The sequence below is a fragment of the Octopus bimaculoides genome, chromosome 2 (assembly GCF_046866305.1).
Source record: "Octopus bimaculoides isolate indiv1 chromosome 2, ASM4686630v1, whole genome shotgun sequence".
NCBI lineage: Eukaryota > Metazoa > Mollusca > Cephalopoda > Octopoda > Octopodidae > Octopus > Octopus bimaculoides.
In genome coordinates this window covers 62,064,690-62,084,781 of record NC_142929.1, presented here as the reverse complement: position 1 = coordinate 62,084,781, position 20,092 = coordinate 62,064,690, and the positions used below count along the sequence as shown (strand labels likewise).

The 20,092-nt window shown below is 33.7% G+C and overlaps 1 protein-coding gene across 5 annotated transcripts; it reads left to right on the top strand.

Moving 5' to 3' along the window:
* The first annotated feature begins 543 nt into the window (after positions 1 to 543).
* On the top strand, positions 544 to 19,814 carry LOC106882924 (myelin expression factor 2). Of its 5 annotated transcripts, none has more exons than XM_052977360.2 (15): positions 544 to 666; positions 5,777 to 5,937; positions 6,056 to 6,116; positions 6,201 to 6,294; positions 7,105 to 7,311; positions 7,398 to 7,551; positions 8,230 to 8,340; positions 11,561 to 11,635; positions 11,752 to 12,572; positions 12,662 to 12,713; positions 12,843 to 12,941; positions 13,798 to 13,838; positions 17,465 to 17,583; positions 18,272 to 18,310; positions 18,487 to 19,814. In XM_052977360.2, exons 1-13 carry the CDS (start codon positions 596 to 598, stop codon positions 17,510 to 17,512), a joined length of 1,995 nt encoding a protein of 664 aa, XP_052833320.1. In that variant the 5' UTR covers positions 544 to 595; the 3' UTR covers positions 17,513 to 17,583; positions 18,272 to 18,310; positions 18,487 to 19,814. The 5 variants fall into 5 exon arrangements, with proteins under 5 accessions (XP_052833320.1, XP_014789248.1, XP_089202475.1 ...); XM_014933762.3 differs by having other exon boundaries at positions 18,272 to 18,317; XM_089346349.1 differs by lacking the exon at positions 12,662 to 12,713.
* Positions 19,815 to 20,092: the final 278 nt, after the last annotated feature.

Sequence of the window (20,092 nt, the reverse complement as noted above, 5' to 3'; positions counted from 1 at the left end):
CTTTGAATGTCCTCCTACTCTTCCGCCTTCAGTTTCGTCATTGTTATCTCTGCCTCCTCCTCTTGTTCTTTCTCTAGTGTTATTTTGAACCGCCCACCACTTTTCAAATATTGCAGTCTCTATTTCTTCTTGACGTGTAGTACTTTTTTTTCCTATTCTCACTCTCTATCTGTCTTTTCCCCTTATTGTTCCGTTTCCTCTCGATTCTCTTCTCTAATTATATTTTCCGAGAGCTCTCTTTCCTCATCATCTACACTTTTCTCTTTTGCCTCCCTTTTTCTAGCTCCCTTTCTAGTTTCCTAACCGTTTGTTTGCACTTCCTTCTACCCTTGTGCTCCCTTTCTCTCTATCTTTACCTCCCTCTCTGACTCGCTTTCTATCTTCGTGACCGTTTGATTGTTCTTTCGCCTCCTCCTTCTCCCACTAAACGTTATACTCCAACTTCTTTAATACAGTCTACTCCGCCTGTTACCACATTTCTGAAAACGACAACCGAGTGTAGCTTCGGTGTTGCTTAACTCACTCACTCACATACACACACGCAAAACAGTGAGGGAGAGAGTGAGAGAAAGTCTTAGTCACGATTACAGCAGCGATGTCCGACTGCGAAAAAAGTGAGAAAAATTCGAGGGCAAGTTCGCCCAATGCAGAAAACAACCGTTACAGGTAAAACCAATATGATATTTATTATTTATTCTAAACAACTCCATTCACTGTTATCCTCACTTTGCTTAATGAAAGCAAACAAAACAGTAGGCGTTTATTCGTTTCTTACAGTGTCGTTTATCTTCAACTTCACTTCTGTTAGCGAATTTCCAACTGAAAAATGAAGAAAATTTCGTTTGTCATTAACTATTTGCTTATGTCTTTTGTCAATGGTTTGTCCTTTTTCAAATCTTATTTTTCTACCTCAAAGGGTGGCCGAGAAGTGAGGGATCGTCTCTCTGTTATTCTGTATCTAGTAAGAAGTCTGCCATTTTATGACCACTCCTTGTTACTCTAATACGACAATGGCGACTGTTCCAGCAGGTTATCTATTAACGTGGAATAGCAGCATATTTTAAACAATCTTCCTTCTTTGAAATATCCGCTATGGTTTTCCCCCTTATTTTGACTTTAATCATAATTCTATGTCAGTCAGCGTTTCCTGTGATTAACCTACATATACGTGTTCGAAACAACGAACAGTCAAGAGTGCTGATCCCCCATTTTGCGGCCATATTCAGGCTGACGCGCCAAGCCGCTAGTCTCTCACAAAAAAAAATATTGATTTTATTTTTTTAATGTCTTCTCTTTGCTATTTCTCTTTAATTCTATATATCTTGTTTTCCACCAGAACAATTCTTACAACCTGTTTTATAATATTTTACACCTTACATATGGTAATACTCTATTATATATATTTTTCTCCAAATTTCAAACCGCCTCTCCAAAATGGACGCCACCGTTCCACTCGTGCTCTCTCCACTTCCTCACTCTTACACTATTTCATTAGCTAGTTTGTTGAGGGTTATTCTTCTGGTAAATGAATGATTTTTATTAAGCATATTTCTGTCTTTCTCTTTTATTGAAAATAAAGACAATTTTTATCCACTTTGTGCTCTATTTTATCTCTACATACACACAATCGACATAACATGTATTTCCAACCATGTGTTTCTCAAAACCGGATGCAAAAATATTTCTTACATAAAAGGGTGTAAAAAAAACAAAAAAACGTGTTTAGATATAAATGAAAAATAAATGCATTCGCTTCCTGGTTTTTATTTTGTAAATAAAATATTGAAATTACTTTCATCTGTCGGTCCACAATTCTGAAATATTTAAATTAAATGGAGTTAATGTCAATTGTCTTAATTTTGGTTATTTGCATGAATATCGAAAGTTTTATACTACAGTCTGTCATTTCCTTGAATAATGTATTGTGAAGGACACCTATTAATCATACCTTCTCTTGTCCGGAAGTATATACAATGCTTGGATTGTTGCTGAAATTTAAGTAAATTTTAGTAATATTGGGCAGTCGGTTTAAAAGTTGAAACTTATTGGCAACATTTCCTTGAATCTTTCTCGTCAATCGACCCATTCACATGTTAAATAGGCGAAATTTATTGAAAAAGAACTCTTAACGCAAAGCATACAAGTACAAAACTGGAACTTATCTGTTACTCATCCAATTCTTTTTCAACGTAGTATATAAGTCAATCTATTTAAGCCTTTATTTACTTTAAAGTGTCTCCAAGATTGGGTCATTAATTAGATTTTGGGAAAGTGGTGCTTTAGTTTCCAGGTTCAGTAATTTTATGGAATTTTTCCGAAGGACGCAACCATTTAGTGGCGAGATGTCACTTGCCAACTTGGTTTTAGATCTCAATTTACAAGTTGTAATTTGAATAATATCCTATAAAATGACAGGACTGCTAACCTCGACCTATTTAAACCGCAAGATGTTCATTATCTACGTTTTGTTTCTTATTGGTATATGACGCCTTTTGTTTGTCTAGTTTAATATTGAATTAATAATTTCAAGTAAAAGTAATTTCATTAATGAAATTTAACGACAAATTTATCTCGTTTCATCTCCTGTTACATATCCCCCAGTAATAGGGAGTGAAGGAACTGGTCATTTTTACGATGTTATTTCACCTTCAAGGAATGATGATCGCAATTTGATATTGTTTCAGTTTTGTCAAATAATGACAAACTTAAATATGTTCGTTTATTCATCTAATCATTTAAATAGTATCTTGTTTGCCCCGCAAAATTATTGATATCTAACTATTATGTCTACATTTGAGTGCATTTTGCAGTCGCACAGATTTCGAACTAGTGAATGTTTCTAACGATTTACCATTACCTGTTTTTTTTTTCCGAAATAATACAAGGGTTTGCCTTGCTAAATATGCTGAAAATAGCGGTGTTGAGTTCCTGCAAAGGCTCTCTTTCATCACCAAATTGAGTGAAAACCTTAAAGCTATTAAGTTTTCTTCTTTAATCTAAAACTTAGTGGTGGCGCAACAATTGTGAAATTTCATCAATGATTCATTAAGATTGTGAATATGTATATTTTGTGCAATTCTGTTCTAGAATAAGTGAGGAATCGATCTCCACACTATTTATCTATTCAGTTCAGTGCTCCACCTTCTGAGTAGCTGTTTTTCCTTCTTACCGGCCTCTGTTGCTTGGTAACTGGGGCGGTAAGAGTGAGTGCATTTATTATAGTAGCACTACTTAAAGGGATACGAATACAGCAAACTGGAACTGTCATTCATTTGGTTTAGTTTATAAATTAGGCAAAACTGATTTAAAAATTTTTTTTACCCCATTTAGATTGGTGAAAGTTGATTATGTAACTATTCTTGCCCTAAAATGAGTTTACTTGCAGGGGTGCTTAATCAATTTCATTAACAGTAGATTGTGTTCTAAAGCGACAATAATTGAAAAAGTAGTGAAATCGACCACTTGTCCGACTTGGCGAGTATGGTTGCTTAGTCACAGAATATTTTTTAGTCAATTCCTCTAGGTTTAGCATAAATAGTTGATTATATATCAAGTTTGCATTTTAACATTGATATTATGGCGGTGAAGCAGTTTCGGTTTTTCGTTTTATTAACGTCAATACGATGTAGCAGTGAAGATACATTTAAAGTGGGGAGGACGAAGAAACATACTTAGTTTTTGTAAATACATACGTGTTACATATTCTACAGTATATGTTTTTCTTATTCCGGCTGGTTATAGAAACGTATATTTAGGGTAAAACTACACATTGATGCTCCTAACTCTGACTTGCTTTCCTAATAACATTAATAATGCATGTTTTTCAAGAAATTTTACGATAATACGTTTTCGAGGGTAGATTACAATTGATATTGAATTTCGGATCATTCTCATCCCACCTGATTTTGTTTCTTCCTAACTCTCATTAGGATGCATGTTATGAAATGAAATTTTCAGAAATACGTTTCAGGAGAGTATATTACATGGTGCTTCAAAGAAATCTGAATAATGCTAAAGTTAGGGGAAGTGGTAACAATCGGACGAAGAAAATGATGCGAAATGGTTTTTTTTTTTTTTTTTTTCCCCCTTAAATTTTATCAACATGGGTATCTAAATCCTTGAAAGCGTATCTGCTAAATTTTCATCAAAGAATATGCATTTTTTCAAAAAGTTGTGTCGGAGGGGTGGACACCAATCAGTAGTTCCGATGATATTCTTAACAGCCGTTTGACACAAATTTCGTTTATCTTCTTTTTTATTTTTTTATTCGCTTCGCACCGCAGGCTTGATTTCACTCATCAAAATAAATAAATAAAAAGTAATGAAATGTTAAGTTTACAACAAAAATTGTTTTAAAACTTAATTTACAAACTTGAAAAATATACTTCGTCACCAAACCTAAGCTCACATTGTTAATCGTCAAAGGGGCGTTTTGATCCTAGTTGAAAGAAGCTTTGACACCCAGCTTCCAATTTAGCAACGAGTCCATGTGAATGGTTTTCCAATGATCTCACTATCGTTTACGATGAAGAAATATTGTAAATCGGGAAATTGGAAGGCGGTGTGAACCCATGTGCGAATATTTTAAAGATGCAAAAGTGTAGCGATACGAGTTATTTTTAACGATGGCGGGAAAGGTAACTGAAAACCTAGTTATAATGAATGGTATCCTCAGACTCGTAATTGTAAGTCTGGTGCACTGATGATTATGTGATAGTTATGATTTCTCGTTGCCTTTTCTAAACCCACGTGAAAAGTTAAAATTGGCGCTAAGCTAACGAATCATAAATTCTCACCGGTGCTCACAGATTACATACAAATAGTGTCGACTAGTAAGATAACTTTATCTGCTAGGTCAATCTTTTAATCTATAATTATCAATAGGAGGGTAGTAGTCTTTAAGAAATTTTCGGCTGTGAATTATTAAAAAAGATTAATTTTTTAAAATTTTAGGCTTGGAAAATTTGTAACGGTAAACGGCTGGGGGTCAAGCTATTCAGTTACCGGAAAATTAAGCCAAGTTTGAATACGGTTTTTGTTATAAAATAACTTTATTAGTGTTTTGAAATGGAGTTGAGAATATTTTTTAATTTTATTATTCGTATTAGCTCATTCATCGTTGCCAACGTAATGTTTTTAATATGAAGCTCAAAGTCGCACAAATCCTTTTAAAATTAACCGTTGGCAAGTACATAAATGAGCATATTTCTTGATTACAAATTTATGGTGGTGTTCTCTCAGTTTTAACTTTTTCATTTGAAAAATTTTTTTTTTCTGACATTCAAAATGGGTTTGCAATGTCAATTAACTGTCTTTTCTTTTTCTGCTAAAGTATTTTAATGAAATTGCATACAATAAGAGCAATAACACTTCGAAGGTTTTAGGACCCTGGTCCATTAGGCTTTTCAGAAAGCAATTTTTTGTCTAGAAGGTAAATTTAGCCCTCAAGACCCACTGATTTCTGTAGTTTAAAGCAAATAAAGCAACTTTGGTTAAACTACAAGTTGTGATTTGATGGTGCTTGTAACAGTAAATTATGATAGCCACTGGACTGGTAAGAAAAGTTCCTGAGATGAATTATGGGTTATGGTTTTCAGTTTGGATATGGATTTTCTAAAATAGTCTGTATTGAAAACATAATTGTGTGCTAAAATGACGCTCATAAAAACAATAAGGATAATGTAAGAAAGTAATTTACACATACTTCATGTCTTTCATTTACTATTTTAAGACACTTAGAAAATTTTTTTTATATTTATAAATTTGGTTTTATTAGGTCTCCATCGGGATCTCGTTCCCGATCACCTGTTAGATCAAGGTCTAGATCTAAATCTCCAAGACGACGGCGAATAACAGTTAATTCAAAACGAGTCTATGTCTGCAATATTCCATATGAAATGAAATGGATGGAAATAAAGGATATTTTCAAAAAGGAAGGTAGGTTCTTTTTAAATATTACTTTTAAGTAACTTAATATGTTGAACCACTTGTTGCTTTAATTTTATCTTGTAAGTCTATGAAGTTTTTAAATGAAAAATATTAAAAATTTTTGTAGTTGGTGAAGCTCCATATGTGGACATGATGGAAACTGTTGATGGAAAACCTAAAGGAGCATGGTAATTATATTTTAATGGTTTATTTTGATATTTCAATATTTATAGGATATGATGATTAACAAATTGTCTTTTCTCTTCCTCCAGCCTTCTAGAATTCAAAGACAAAGAAACAGCCAGGAAAGCCATTGAAAAAATGCACAGATACAAAGTTAAAGACAGACAGATTGTTGTACGAGAGGTAAATAATTTTATTCTACAGAAGTCTATTGGAATAAAAATTTTAGTATTTTGATGCTGTGATTTTTAAGTTTGATATGATTTATTAAAAAGAACTGATCTATACAGTTAGTGATACCAAGAAATGAATGCTAAATTAGGTAAGATAATATATAATTTCAAGTAACTCAGAACTTTATTAGTTATGGAATCCAAATTGATGTTATCAAAGATAGGCAAAGAAATCAAGTTGATGGAATTCAGAATCACTGGATTACACTACATTCTGAAATGAGTTTGTGAGTATGTATTATCAGAAAACACTGCTATGAATGGTTGCTTGAATTACATTGATTGCATAATCATTTAATGTCCATGTTGGCATGGGTTGGATGGCATGACCAGGGCTGGCAAGCTGGAAGGCTGTACCAGACTCCCGTCTAATTTGACATGGTTTCTACAGCTAGATGCCCTTCCTAATGCTGACTACTCCAAGAGTGTAATGGGTGCTTTTACATGCCTTACCTGCCACAACTGCAATTTTACTTGGCTTCATGGGTCTTAAGCACAACATAATGTCAAAGGTTTCGGTCATTCATCATTGCCTCTGAGCATATAAAATAACATAGCTATGATGTTTAAAACATCATTAGGGAGTTGTCTTTTGTATAGAAACTGAGACAACCTTTTCAAGGATGTACTTGAAAAGAATAAACTATTGAAATGACTTAATAAGAGCTTCAGATTATGTGACATTCTTGGGTAAATTATAAAATCTTGTCAGTAATAACTTCTGATTTGTATTTTTAAACTTTATGTAATTTTGTTATAGGAAAAAGAAAGCGATCGACAAATGATGCAGCAGATGAAAAACCAACAGCAACATTCTATGGGTGCTGGTTTAGCTGGCCCTGGCCCAATGGGCATGGGTGGCATGGGTAATTGTGGAGCAACGTCGGGATCTTCAGGGCCCAATCCTCAGTTGCTCCAGAGTTTAGGAATTGAAGGTCCTCTTACAAATACAGTTTTTGTTGCTAATGTAAGTAATTTTCATTTTGTATTTTGATTGTCATTAATTAAATTCAAGTACAATGTTTTTATTTTATTTGAATTTTTTTTTCACAGCTTGATTATAAAGTAACATGGAAAAAATTAAAGGATGTTTTCAAGCTGGCAGGAAATGTACTTCGTGCTGAAATAAAACAAGATAAAGAGGGTAAAAGTCGAGGAATGGGAATTGTTACCTTCGAACATCCAATGGAAGCTGTACAAGCAATTTGTATCCTTGCTTAATATTTGAGAGTGATAGAGCAAGTTCCTTCTATTTTATCTGTTGATGTATACAAAACAATTGCATTAATTAAACCTATCTTGTCTTTCGAGAAAGGCTTGAAGTAAGAGCTGTGTGCTATGCTTATCTTTTGTGCTTACGTAGATGAGGCAGAATTTGTTGAGGTGGATTTTCAGCTGGATGGCTCTTGTTGTAAACCCTTATGATTCCAAGTATGGCAGTATTTCCCCATGACAGTATGTTCAGAGATACTGGAAATGACCACTGCTTGCATGATGGTGACACTGGTTTACAACTGTCATGGCAAGGAGATTGCAACATGTACACATGAGCTTCTTGCAGTTTGTGTACCAAATCCACTCAAGGATTTGGTCTGCCTGAAGCTGTAAAAGACATTATCCAAGGTGTCACACAGTGGGACTGAACCTGGTACCATGTGGTTAGGAAGCAAACTTACTACATAGCTATGCCTATATTAAAAAAAAAAAAGTTTTAAGATTCTTTTGTATTTATTAGTGATATTTGCAGTTTCGATGTTGCTAATTTGTTACACCATTCCTTATCTTTAAAAAAAAAAGAATGCATTAAGATTGTTTTTGTGCTTATTTGTAAATAAATATTTGCAATGTTGCAGGTTTGTTTTGACCTTCCTTAACTTAATTTTAGCTATGTTCAATAGTCAAACCCTATATGATAGAGCAATGGTTGTTCGGATGGACAAAACCAGTGTAGACACATCAAACGACAAAACCACACACCCAAAAGTTTCTCTTCCAAGTAAGTATTTTAAAGCTACAAAATGCTATGTGGATGCAGCCGATAATTTCCCAATAATATGTGCTGTTGAAAGCCCCTCCTCTTCTGGTCCTTGCTTTTTACTTAGTTGTTGTGGTTGGAATTTATCTGGAATTCTAATTGCTTTCTTTGTTTGGTAGTCTGGTTCATTTCTTTTACCTTTTGTTTTTAACATCACTGCTATCATGGTGGAGTTATATGCTCACATCTGGAGATAGAACCTGAAGCAGTTGCCAGAATGCTGTATTATTTTGATACCTCTCTGTTGTTAGAGAGAATATTTATCCCCACTTAAATGTGAATGTTCAATTAGAACAAACTTTACTGCGGTTTCCTGGCACTATCAATATATAATACAGGTGGAGGAGATGAATTGCTGCTGTCTCTAGTGGTCAAGTGTCCAAGCAAGGTCATAATTACATGATCTGTAGGTATTGGGGATTTATCTCCCTGTTGTTGATATAAGCAAGTGCATTTTGCACAATAAAAACCAATATGAGAGTTCCTTTCATGATAATTAACACAGTAAAGTTTGTTCAAATAGAACATCCACATCTAAGTAGGGGTAAATATTACCTCCTGGTACTTTTACTGCCTCTGTCACTAGTGATCTCTAGTTAACTTCATCCAATCCATCTCGAAGACCTTCGAAAATCATTGGGGCTGCTTTTCCTTTGACTCAGCCTTTAGAAATTATTCTGAGTACCTTATGCATGGTTTTGTGGCCCAAATTTCTATTCTACTGCACAGCATCTAAATCTTTTTGTTGGCCAATACCTGGTTAGAAATTGGTAGTTGGAAATTGTTGGAGTTAATGTTTGTATCCTTATTTGTTCATACTTGTCTCAAAAACCAGTGTGTAAGATATTGGGCTGAAATTTCAAGGTCAATATGATCAACTAAACTTCAGCCAGTGAGTAAAAAATACAGTTTAAATTGACTAGAGAATCCATTAAGTCAGTTATGGCCTTGCCTCTGTTGTTTACTTTTACTTCCTCAGGCTTGTATATGCATGTTACTATTGTGTGTATCATTTGGCCTAACCCTGTGGCATTTAAACCAACCATATCTGGCTCATTCTTTCTGTTTTATGTTCAGTGTTAATGAACAGTGAAAGAGTATTGGGAATCCGATTCAGATTACACAAACATCTTTCTATGGAAGTTATTACACTGCTGCTTACACCCTATTACAGTTTACTGTAAGATGAAAAAAAAAATCTTCTGGTGGTTGCAGTAATATCTTTAATATAACTTGATAGTAAATTGGGAGTACCTCTCTGTAAATATTTGTTCACACAACATACATATGCATGTATATACTTCCATCTATATGCATATATATTTACACACACATATAACAAATTTTGTTCCTTGATCCATGCTTGTATGGTATGGGCAGGCCTCAAATGTCTCACTTGGTCAAGCAAAGCCCATTGTCATTTACCACATAAAAAGGTTCAGGGTTTATAAAGTTGGATGCATTTCATAACTGTATAAACAGCAAAGCAAATTATCCATCTTCCTCATTTCTTTTCACCATCTTTTACTTTGAGAACACACTGACACATTGTTATCATCTTTCTTTTTCTAGCTCTGCCATGGTTGCCACACCCACTCTTATATAATGTTCTCTATCTGTCCCTGTCATATGTTAGCCTCTTAATACCTAATACAAAGCCATCTCTCTCTCTCGTTTTGAGAGGTTCTTCTAGTCTTACAAGTTCCATGGTGTCCTCTCTGGTGCTAGACACAGAAGAGAGTTCTCTGTAAATTGCTTTCTATTAGGAAGGGCATCCTGCCAAACTTTGCAGTCTTCTGGCTCATTGAATCCTATTGAACTGTCCAACCCATGCCAAAATGGAAGATGGATGTTAAATGACCTTTTCAAATTGCAATTAACCTTCATTTTAAAATCTATGCAAAAACCACCTAACTTAGTCATATACTAAAATTGTAAAAATGATTGTTCATTGTAGAACATTTCAGTGTCACATGGTTTAGTGACTAGGATGTTGCCCTCATGATCACAAAATTGTAGTTTTGATTCCCAGACTAAGCATTTCATTGTTCTTGAACAAAACCATAACTTCAACATCTGATATAATACACCTGTACAACCAATACCAATTAAATGAAAGTGAGCCAATGTACAGCGTAAATATTTAATCCCACTGTGCAGCACCTTAAGCAAGTGTCTAACTGTAGCCCTGGCTGACCAATGCTTTGTGAATTTGGTAGAGAAACTGTTATTGTTTGTTGGCTAGCTTATGTCACTATAATTTAATGGCTTTTTGCAAAAAAAAAGACTGATAGAATAAGTAGCAAGCTTTAAAAATATAAGTACTGGGGTTGATTGTTTGATTAAGCCATTCAAGACAATGTTCCAGCAAGGCTGCGGTCCAATGGCTGGTTTCAGTAATGGGATTGCTGCCATAATAGAGCAAACTAAGATTTGTTCAAAATCCAAATAGTACTGTGTGTAACTATACAATGTGATACTTATGATGAAACTTTATGACTGGTGATGTAAGAGCCATACTTGTTAGTGCTGGTCTCTCATTCTAGGTCAAAAGTTCAGAGTTGATTTGCCACCAGAAAAATTTTGCTTTAAAAGGAATATATTGGTCACCAGGTGTACAATATTTCCAAGAAACAGAGGTTACAGTAAATCTAGTGAAAGTGGTTTGGCAGCTGTACGAGGGTAATGGTGCCAGTAAAATCAGGGAGAGGGTTACAGTTTGTAACTGGATCTGGGTGAACAAAATATGCATACACAAGGTAGGAGTAAGGTAGAGAATTTATCATGGAGTGGTGCAAATTATTGCATGTTATATGTACATATGGCTGCAAGGTCAGTGTAATAGACATGGACACAGTAATGTAAATAAATGTGGATGAGTACAATATTTATGTATACTCTCTTGGCTTCTGCCAAATTTGGTTCTCACGGCATTGGTATTGTAGGAGACATATTCTTGATATGCAGACTGCAGTGGTATTAATGTGTGGCCACATGGTTGTGACTGCCAGGTGGTTTCCTAATTGATTATCAGCATGCAATTTTCTTAAAATTATCATTATGGATTTCATTTTCACCTGTCTGGTTGGGCATAAAAGTCACTGGATTTACTTTTTCAGTTAATTACAGTATTGTTAGTGTAGCTAAATTGCTTTTACATTTTAAATTCTTTCTCCTTTAGGTGGCTTGAAAACAATTGGCTTGGGTCTTGGTGTTGGAGGACAGCCTCTGCAGAACTTCAATAATCAAATGTCAGGTGTGTAAATATTCTTTGTAACATTTGTGAATTGATGTGTTGAATTTAATCCTTGCAAATATTAATTTATACTGAGTCTTCAATTGAAATAATTTATCTATCTTAATATCTTTCAGGTGGTGGTGGTGGCGGTGGCGGTGGCCCAATGGGAGGATTTGGTGGTAGTGGAGGTGGTTCTGGCAGTAATTATGGTAACATGGGAGCTATGGGTAGTGGCATGGGTAACATGGGTGCTGGACCTATGAATAACTATAGTGGTATGGCGGGTGGCATGGCAGGTGGTATGGATAATATGGGTGGTGGTATGGGTGGCGGTATGGGTGGTAACATGGGTGGCATGAATGCTGGTATGAATACTGGCATGAACACTGGTATGAATACTGGTATGTCAGGAATGGCTGGCAATATGAGTGGAGGTATGTTGCCAGGTAATATGGGCATGTCTGGTATGGCAGGTATGTCTGGTGCCAGTAGTATGGGCAGTGGTACTGGTGGTATGGGAGGTGGCATGGGTAGCGGTATGGGAGGTGCAGGTATGGGTAGCAACATGACCACAGGTAGCATGGGTGCTATGGGTATGTCTAGTGGTATGAGCGGTGGTGGAAGCATGGGTGGTATGGGTGGTGGAGGCGGAATGGGAGATGGTTATGGTATGGGTGCAAGTAATCTAGGCCCAAAGAACTTTGGCTCAAACCAAGGGATGGGTGATACTTTTTCTAGCAACATGAGTGGAATGGGTGGCTTAGGTAGTATGGGCATGATGGGAAGCATGGGCAATCAGGGCATGAGTATGTCTGACATGAGTGTCCACGGCTTATCTGGAATGGATGGACGAACCATGATGAAGAACATGAGTAGCAGTGGAGGTACAGGTTCTGGTGGAGGTGGTGGTGGTGGCAGCACAGGACGTGATGACTGCCACATTGCTGTGAGAAATGTGAGTATTGTTTTGATTGATAAAATTTATAAATTTTGTGGTTTGTATCCAAGTGTGTTACTATGTGTTGTCTAATTGATTTGTTTCAGCTACCTCACTCATTCACATGGCAGATGTTGCGAGAAAGATTTAGAGATGTTGGTAAGTGTCAAAATTTTTTGTGCCTACATGTAGAGAAATTAGATAGTTGTCACTCTACAATTTCAGCCTGTGAGTTAATTCCAACTCGTCTGATTTTTTTGCTCTTTTTTTCTCTCTTTCTCCTATTAGGTGATGTAAAATATGCTGAGATTAAAACAGATGGTGGTAAATGCCGTGGTTGGGGAGTAGTAAGATTTGCTACTCCAGAAGATGCACAAAGGGCAGTCAGTATCCTTTAAGAATTTTGTTTTGTCTCCTTTAAGGTTAACCCCAGTTATTGTTCCAATTAGCTCAAGATATTTCATAACTTCTGTCACTTAGGTTAAATTTAAAACTTTAAATATTTCCATACATTTGCAACTTAGATTTCTTTCAATATCTTCAGTGTGAGTGGAGTTTAGTATGGGTTTGAGTGTCACAAATTTACACCTGTTACATGTTCAGGGATTATATTTGTGTATTTTGTGAGATAAGTATTTTATTGAGATATATATATATGCATACAAGATCTATTCTAGAAATTTAAAAAGAGAATATTGAAAGTGAACATTCTGATCAGTTTGTCCATTTTTGTATACTAGTATCTTGCTGTATGGAATACATGAATTAGTATGTGGCATTGAATGTATATAGCTTCTGAAGAATTTAGTAAGGGCAACATTGTTAATCTATTCAGTTTCGAGAAATTTGTTGTTCCTCTCACTGTCACAGTTGCTTTTAGTATTGGAATTAAAAACATTTGCTGCTGCTTTTTTTTTTAATTGTCCAAATTTGAGTTTTTTTTTTCTATAGAATTCCAGGAATACCTGATGTCGGACTGTTTTCTATAGCAATCTATTAAGACTATATTACCACTAACTTGGTTCATTTATATGGAAAAGACTAGGTTTTGAGTGGTTTAGATATAACCTTTTTAATTAGCTCTTAATATTGAAAGTTGTACTTCATGTAGTAATTTTGGCTACCAAAAATATTTTAGTACAAGATATTTCAGATTTATGTTGAAATATATAAACTGAATGCTTTTCTATTTCTAAATCTTTCTATACATGCAGTAAAAACTTATTCCTTAACCTGTGTTTAGATTTAATGAATCATGCTCGCATTGAAGGGCGAGAAATAGAGGTGAGAATCGACAGAGTTTGAACTGGAGACATTTCACATCTTCAATCATCATGTCTACACATCAGAAGCAAACATTTTAATTGATACATGGACCACTTTTTGTTCACTTGTCTTCTAGCCTTTTATTAGCTTTTATGTATGGATCATGGTTGGTGTGTCAATCACGTCGTCGTCGTCCTCTTGCTCCTTTTGATGTTGGATCTGATACAGATTTTGATCACTATTCCTTGCCAGTTGGGGATTTCTCTTGTCTGATCCTCTAAAATACAATACTTACATGTACCATCATTTGTAATAAACCAACATTGATTCAAGGCTCTTTGTCCTCGTCTTCACAGTTATGGCCTGCTGAAAGCTGTTTTGTTTTTTCTTTTTTTTTCTTTATTTTTTTTTTATTTTAAACCCCTTTTGGAGAAAGCTTGTCGTTTCACTGGTATGCAGCTTTTCAGTTATTCTTGTCCAAATTTAATTGAATGAAACCTAGAGTTCTTTTTTTAATAAAATCGTGTGCACACAAATTTTTGCAATTTTTTATCAAAATGTGTCTGAATATTTCAACTTGGATCAACAATCAGTGTATCCATTCTGTTTCCAAATTAGCTTTTTTCATCATTGGTCATCTTTCAGTAAGTTATCAACGTAATCCATGTGCTTTAAAAAATATTTTTTTTATTTGGACTAGGTTGTTTCAGTACCTAAGCACATGGTTTTTCTACTTAGTTTATAATTTTAAACTAGAATACATTGAAAAAGAAGCAATAAGAAAAAATCTTGTGCTTTGCTTTTAAAAACTTTAAAAGGAAAATAATAGATTTGGGAATGTTTTCGGTTTTATTTAATGAAGCATATTTTCTTCCCATTTGTTTGAAAAGATTCAATAGAATATTGATTGGTATTTGACAAATTGCTTTAATTCATTTTTTTAAAAAATTTAGTTTCATTTGCTCAAGTTTATATTAAAACTGAAATCTGCTTTTGGTCAGGTCACAATTCTTTCCTTAAGTACAAATCTAAAGTTGAATTTCATAAAATTACCTGGGTTTTTTTTTTTCTTTAAATATATATATATTTCTCAACTTTGATATATAATTTCAGGCAAGCGCTGCTAATATTTGTGAAAATTGCTTGACCTGTTCTAGAAGTTTTTAGAATTTTACAATTCAGCAATGCTTGTTTCATCTCTTGATACTGGCTATGTTTGAAGTGAAAAGATTTAGGAAACCAACCAAACCAGTTATTTACTTTTGACTGAGCAAGTGGATTTAATGTTGAGATATTCATTCAGACTTTTTACTTTTTACCTTTTTGAAGAAGAACAGGGCTGTTGGCAGCTTACTCCAGCAATACAATTTGATCATGCTGAACGACTGAATGCCGAAAATTTCCAGGCTCTCCAGTCATAAGATTACCACTGCTGGCCAGTTACTAAGGTGAATTTTGTCAGCAATTGGCTCTTTGCACTGCAGACCTACCCACATGAGGGTTAAAATAAATGGAATGATATACTTATTTTCCACTCTTCCCCCCCTTTTTTATTTTGCTTATTTCCTTAATTATATTTTAAACTTTCACATTGTTATATAGTTCCTTGACTTTACTCCTAAATGTTCTTCATGACTTACCCCCTTCAATTAGTCTCTTCCATTTTTCTTAGCAGCCCATTTAATTATTCATTTGTTAATTGTATATCTTCCTAACATAACCACATAACAATCATTGGAAAATTCTGGGATAAGGGAATTAGTTCAGTCTACCTGGAAATTTGTGTACCTCAGTGGTTCCTGATCGTTTTTGTTTGCTATACACATTTCATTCTGGAGATGGAGCTGTTTGATTGCCAATACTTAATTTGCATGTTTTTTGTAATATGGGAAAGCTTACAAAATTTTCTTCATAAAAAGAAAAAAAAATTTTAATTTTAAATCTTATATATGTATATCCTATTGTATATATTATATATTATTTTTTACTTGCTCCGGTAGTTAGTGCTGCTTATTTGACCCTGGTGGTATCTAGCAGAATATTTCCCAAGGATTTTTATCAACAGCTTCGTCTGTCTGTGCATCAGTTGCACAGAAATGTGTATGCTCCAAATCTTTTCTTCATCTCTTGACTCTCTGGGAGGATGGTCTCACTGAACTCCTTTTTTTATCTGTTGTCCAGAGAGAATAACTCTTGACTTGGAAAATCCAAGTTGAAGATTTATTATTTATCTACCTCATATCTAGGTGTTAGTTAACTCCTAATGTTTGTTGTAAAGACTTCACAGTGCAAGCTTGCTGAGGGGTTGTTGAGGCTCTGACGTCTTTCAAGACCATTGTATTTTCTTCAGTCAATAAAATGATGGTAAGTAGGAACTATCTTTTGTCTCTTTTCTTTGTTTTTTTATATATAGTAATACTTACAAATGGGATTGGTGGCTTTTTATTTATTCTGCAATTACTTTAGTGACAGTAAATATTTTTGTTTTTCTAGCTCATCTTTGTTGTGAAATATTTTCGTTAGTTCCCTAGAGATTAGCACTTTTTCTGTAGACTTGCTGGCCTGCTAAGTATTCCGTTAAGGAGTCCTGTTTGTTTAAACTATATACATGTATGAATTATCCACTGCTGAATTTGTCCTTTGTTTTCACTATTCTAGATGGGCAAATTCTCTTCTTCTGGTTCAGCCACTTTTTATCAGCTTGAATATGAACTTTCCCCACCATTCTTAATTTTTTAACCAAATATTAAATTTTCTAATTGTTTTTCTGTATTTCTAGTTTTGTATTTAATTGTAATTAACTTAGCTTACTGCTATTAGACGTGATGCTGTAGTTGTTTTCTTTGTGGATATTGTCAGTCTGTGTGCTATGCCTTCAATTAGAAGTGCTGCCAGAAAGAGGCTTCTTCACTTTGACCTTTTTATGCTTATCACTATTTACAACAATGACTATGATTTCATTATAATAATTAGACAAGTGTTTTGTATTCTTTCATCGTGCTTTGCTACAATAAATTTTGCTGGCTGGCCTTAATTGTAAGGCCCACATCTTCAATATCACTGCACCTCTCCGAACAAAGAAATATTGGTTTTTGTTTACTCTCAATTTGTTGCATTTATTTTTTATCAAGCATTGTGAAATCAATCTCGGCTTGCTGATGTTCTGTAAGTTTTTCATGTTTCTCCCTCGATGCTTTTTTTCAATTCTAATATATATTTATATATATATATCAATAGCATCATTCTATTTTTCAATAGGGAAGGAAACTTAATTTATACTTTATTTTTGTAAATAAGTGAACTGGTCAAATGGTCCTTTTTACCTCTCCTTGAGAGGATAACAATTTTCTTAATCCTCCACATTTCAACAAAGAAAAAAATATTACAATGGAGAGTGGTTTTTCTTTTGAAAAATGAGACCAAAATATGCTCAGTGCTTCTGTTTCCATGGAGTGCGCCAGTTGATGTAACTTATCCTGTGCATTAAAAAAAAAAAATCAAGTTTGTATAAATTTATCCATTGGTTATGTATATATATAAATATATATATGTATACTTTTGGTCTGGTTTTCATAGTTTCCTTTGCATTTATTAATCCTTCAAACTGTAATGCATCACTGATATCTTATATTTTTTTTCTATAGTGTTTTCTAACATCTAAAGATCTACCTCACTCTGGCATTCCATCATAGCAACAGATTTTTATAATGGATCCTTGAGACTGCAAAATTAAGTTGCAGCTTTTGTACATGTTTTGAGATGGGTGAGTATTAAAATTGATTTTAATTACCCTTTGCTGTTGTAATTGGACCTAGATCTATTATGAGAGGATATGACAGTTCTATTCCATGTTCTTTTCTTTATTCATTTCAGTTGTAAGAGTATTTCTACTACAGCAAGTTTTATAAATAAGTTTTGACATTGAGTGAAGTCTATGCACTCAGCTTTGTGCACTCTACATGATTACTTATTCCTTAATGATTAAATGCATTTGCTCAGAAGATAGTCCAATAGATCCTCCTTAAAAATATCTCTACATGCCAAGATACCACTTGTCCATGTGATTGTGAACAAATTTTACAAATATTTCACCTTCCCAATTACTTCACTAAGATCAGTCTCCTACTCTACTCGACGGATGTATGAGCATTGGATAGAATGCTTTGTGGTATTTGTTCCAGCTCTACTTATTCCTTATAAAGTTTATATTAGTCTCATGTTAGGGTAGCAAATTGGCAGTTAATATTGGATAGAGATATCTTGCATTATTTGTTCCTGGCCTCCTTGCTATTAGTTCGAATCTCACTGATGTCAATTTCACTGTTTTTCTGTTAGAACCTTTTGTACATAGTGTAAACACATTTACCTGTTTTGCCTGAATGGTTTAACATGAATTCTTGTCAGAATTTCAGTTAGATAATAGATATAAATTTGCCTTTCTTTGTTTACAGTATGATGACTGAATTGAGAATTCTTATACTTTCTAAAAGGCATGTGGTAAGTTTATTATTCTCCTAAAGTGTAATAGTTAAATTCTATACTTTGGCTATATTAAATTAAGGTCCTTATGGCTACTTAGCATATTAATATAATATTGGATATTTTGAAATTCCACACATTTTGTGACTTCATTGTATAATGTATTACTTTGTATTTTTCCCCCCAGGTTGTGAACGCTAATTACAAATGTGGAAAAATGAAATTTTATATGAACTATCCTGAATTTGTACAAATTTATTTTATATCCATACAAACTCATTCACTTTTTACAAAGCATATATTTTGTGCCATTTTTCAAATATTTGTCATTTAAATATTCATAACTAACATTTCTACAAATCGTATATATTTTAAATGCCATTTTAAACATGCTCATTTAAACATTGAGTTTTTATAGCTCATTCTTAGAGATTCTTCTCTTTGATCTCAATTTTTGATGCCTTGTGCTCAAAATTATTACAAAACCATAGTCTTTCTGAAAGTGAAATCTGTGATAACAGTCCAACTGTGATTCCTCATTAGTCATTTCATCTAAATAAAATATTCAAATAATTTTTTTTTTTTCTTAGTATGTTTAAATCTGTTCTAAAAGATTTACTAATTTGATATTCAGTTAGTGGTAAGGGAAAATAACATATGCCATTACATTTCAATTTTACTGGTTTTATAATTGTAAAAACTTTCCAGATAGAGCCTCAAAAGGAACAAGACTCTGATTTCCATAGTTGCTCTTACATATGTCGATAATTTATTAGTTTCTTCAATATAATTATCATTTATCACTGGTTCATTTAGTTTTTTAAAACTAGCTATTTGTATATAGCAGAATTTTGATATATCATTGTTCTTCACTGCCATATTCTTAACTGATTATAATTTTGTTATATTTCCAACTAAGAATACATCCTCTGTGTTTTCAATTTAATTCCTAAATAACTAGGAACTTGACTGGTTTCATGAAACAACTTTTTTCTGTTTTCTGATAAATGAATATTGTTTGGAATACAATTAAAGGTTTTTAGATAAATCTGAATTTTTGTCTCAAATTTACTCTAAATTGATGGTAATTTCAGTGAAATGAAGTGTGACTGAGTTGGCTATTATGCTTGGTTTGGATTGTGCATATATCAGGTGCACCATATAGCTAAACTAGAACGATGTAATTGAATTCATCAATTTCTGAAAAATATAAATTTTTATTCAGTTAGCCAATGTGTACATGAATTTTTGCAAGTCATCTTGCAGGTAAATAAAATTGCATGTGCACGACTCTTTTGAAGAAGGTTGTTTCAGTTTACTTTCTACTACTGGGAACTTTCCTATTCATCCAGGTCTTGTATAAGACCATACTTTTGTTTTTTTTAAATTCTGTATAATGGCTTGTTTCTACAATTGTTTGGATGGAACATTTTCAATAGGAAAACATCAAAGGAAAATTATTCTAAAGATATTTTTTAAAAATTTGTTTCTGTAATAAATTCATTTTTGCTTCAATATTGGTGTTGCTATCACTCAAATTGAAATATTTGACTTGTCTTAAGCTTGTTTGATTCTTCATTTTAATGCTTCAGTTTCTTTCAAGGTACCTCGTGTTACAAAATGGGAAACTTTGTTTCAAGTGTAGAAAGTTATAAGGTGCATAAGGAGTGGAAAAAGTACCCAGGGAAGATATACATCAAATGTATGATGTACATCAAGCATATTTTATCTCCTGAAATTCAGTTTTGCTGGTAGAAAATCTATCATAATTTGCAGCTACGTAATTGAATATG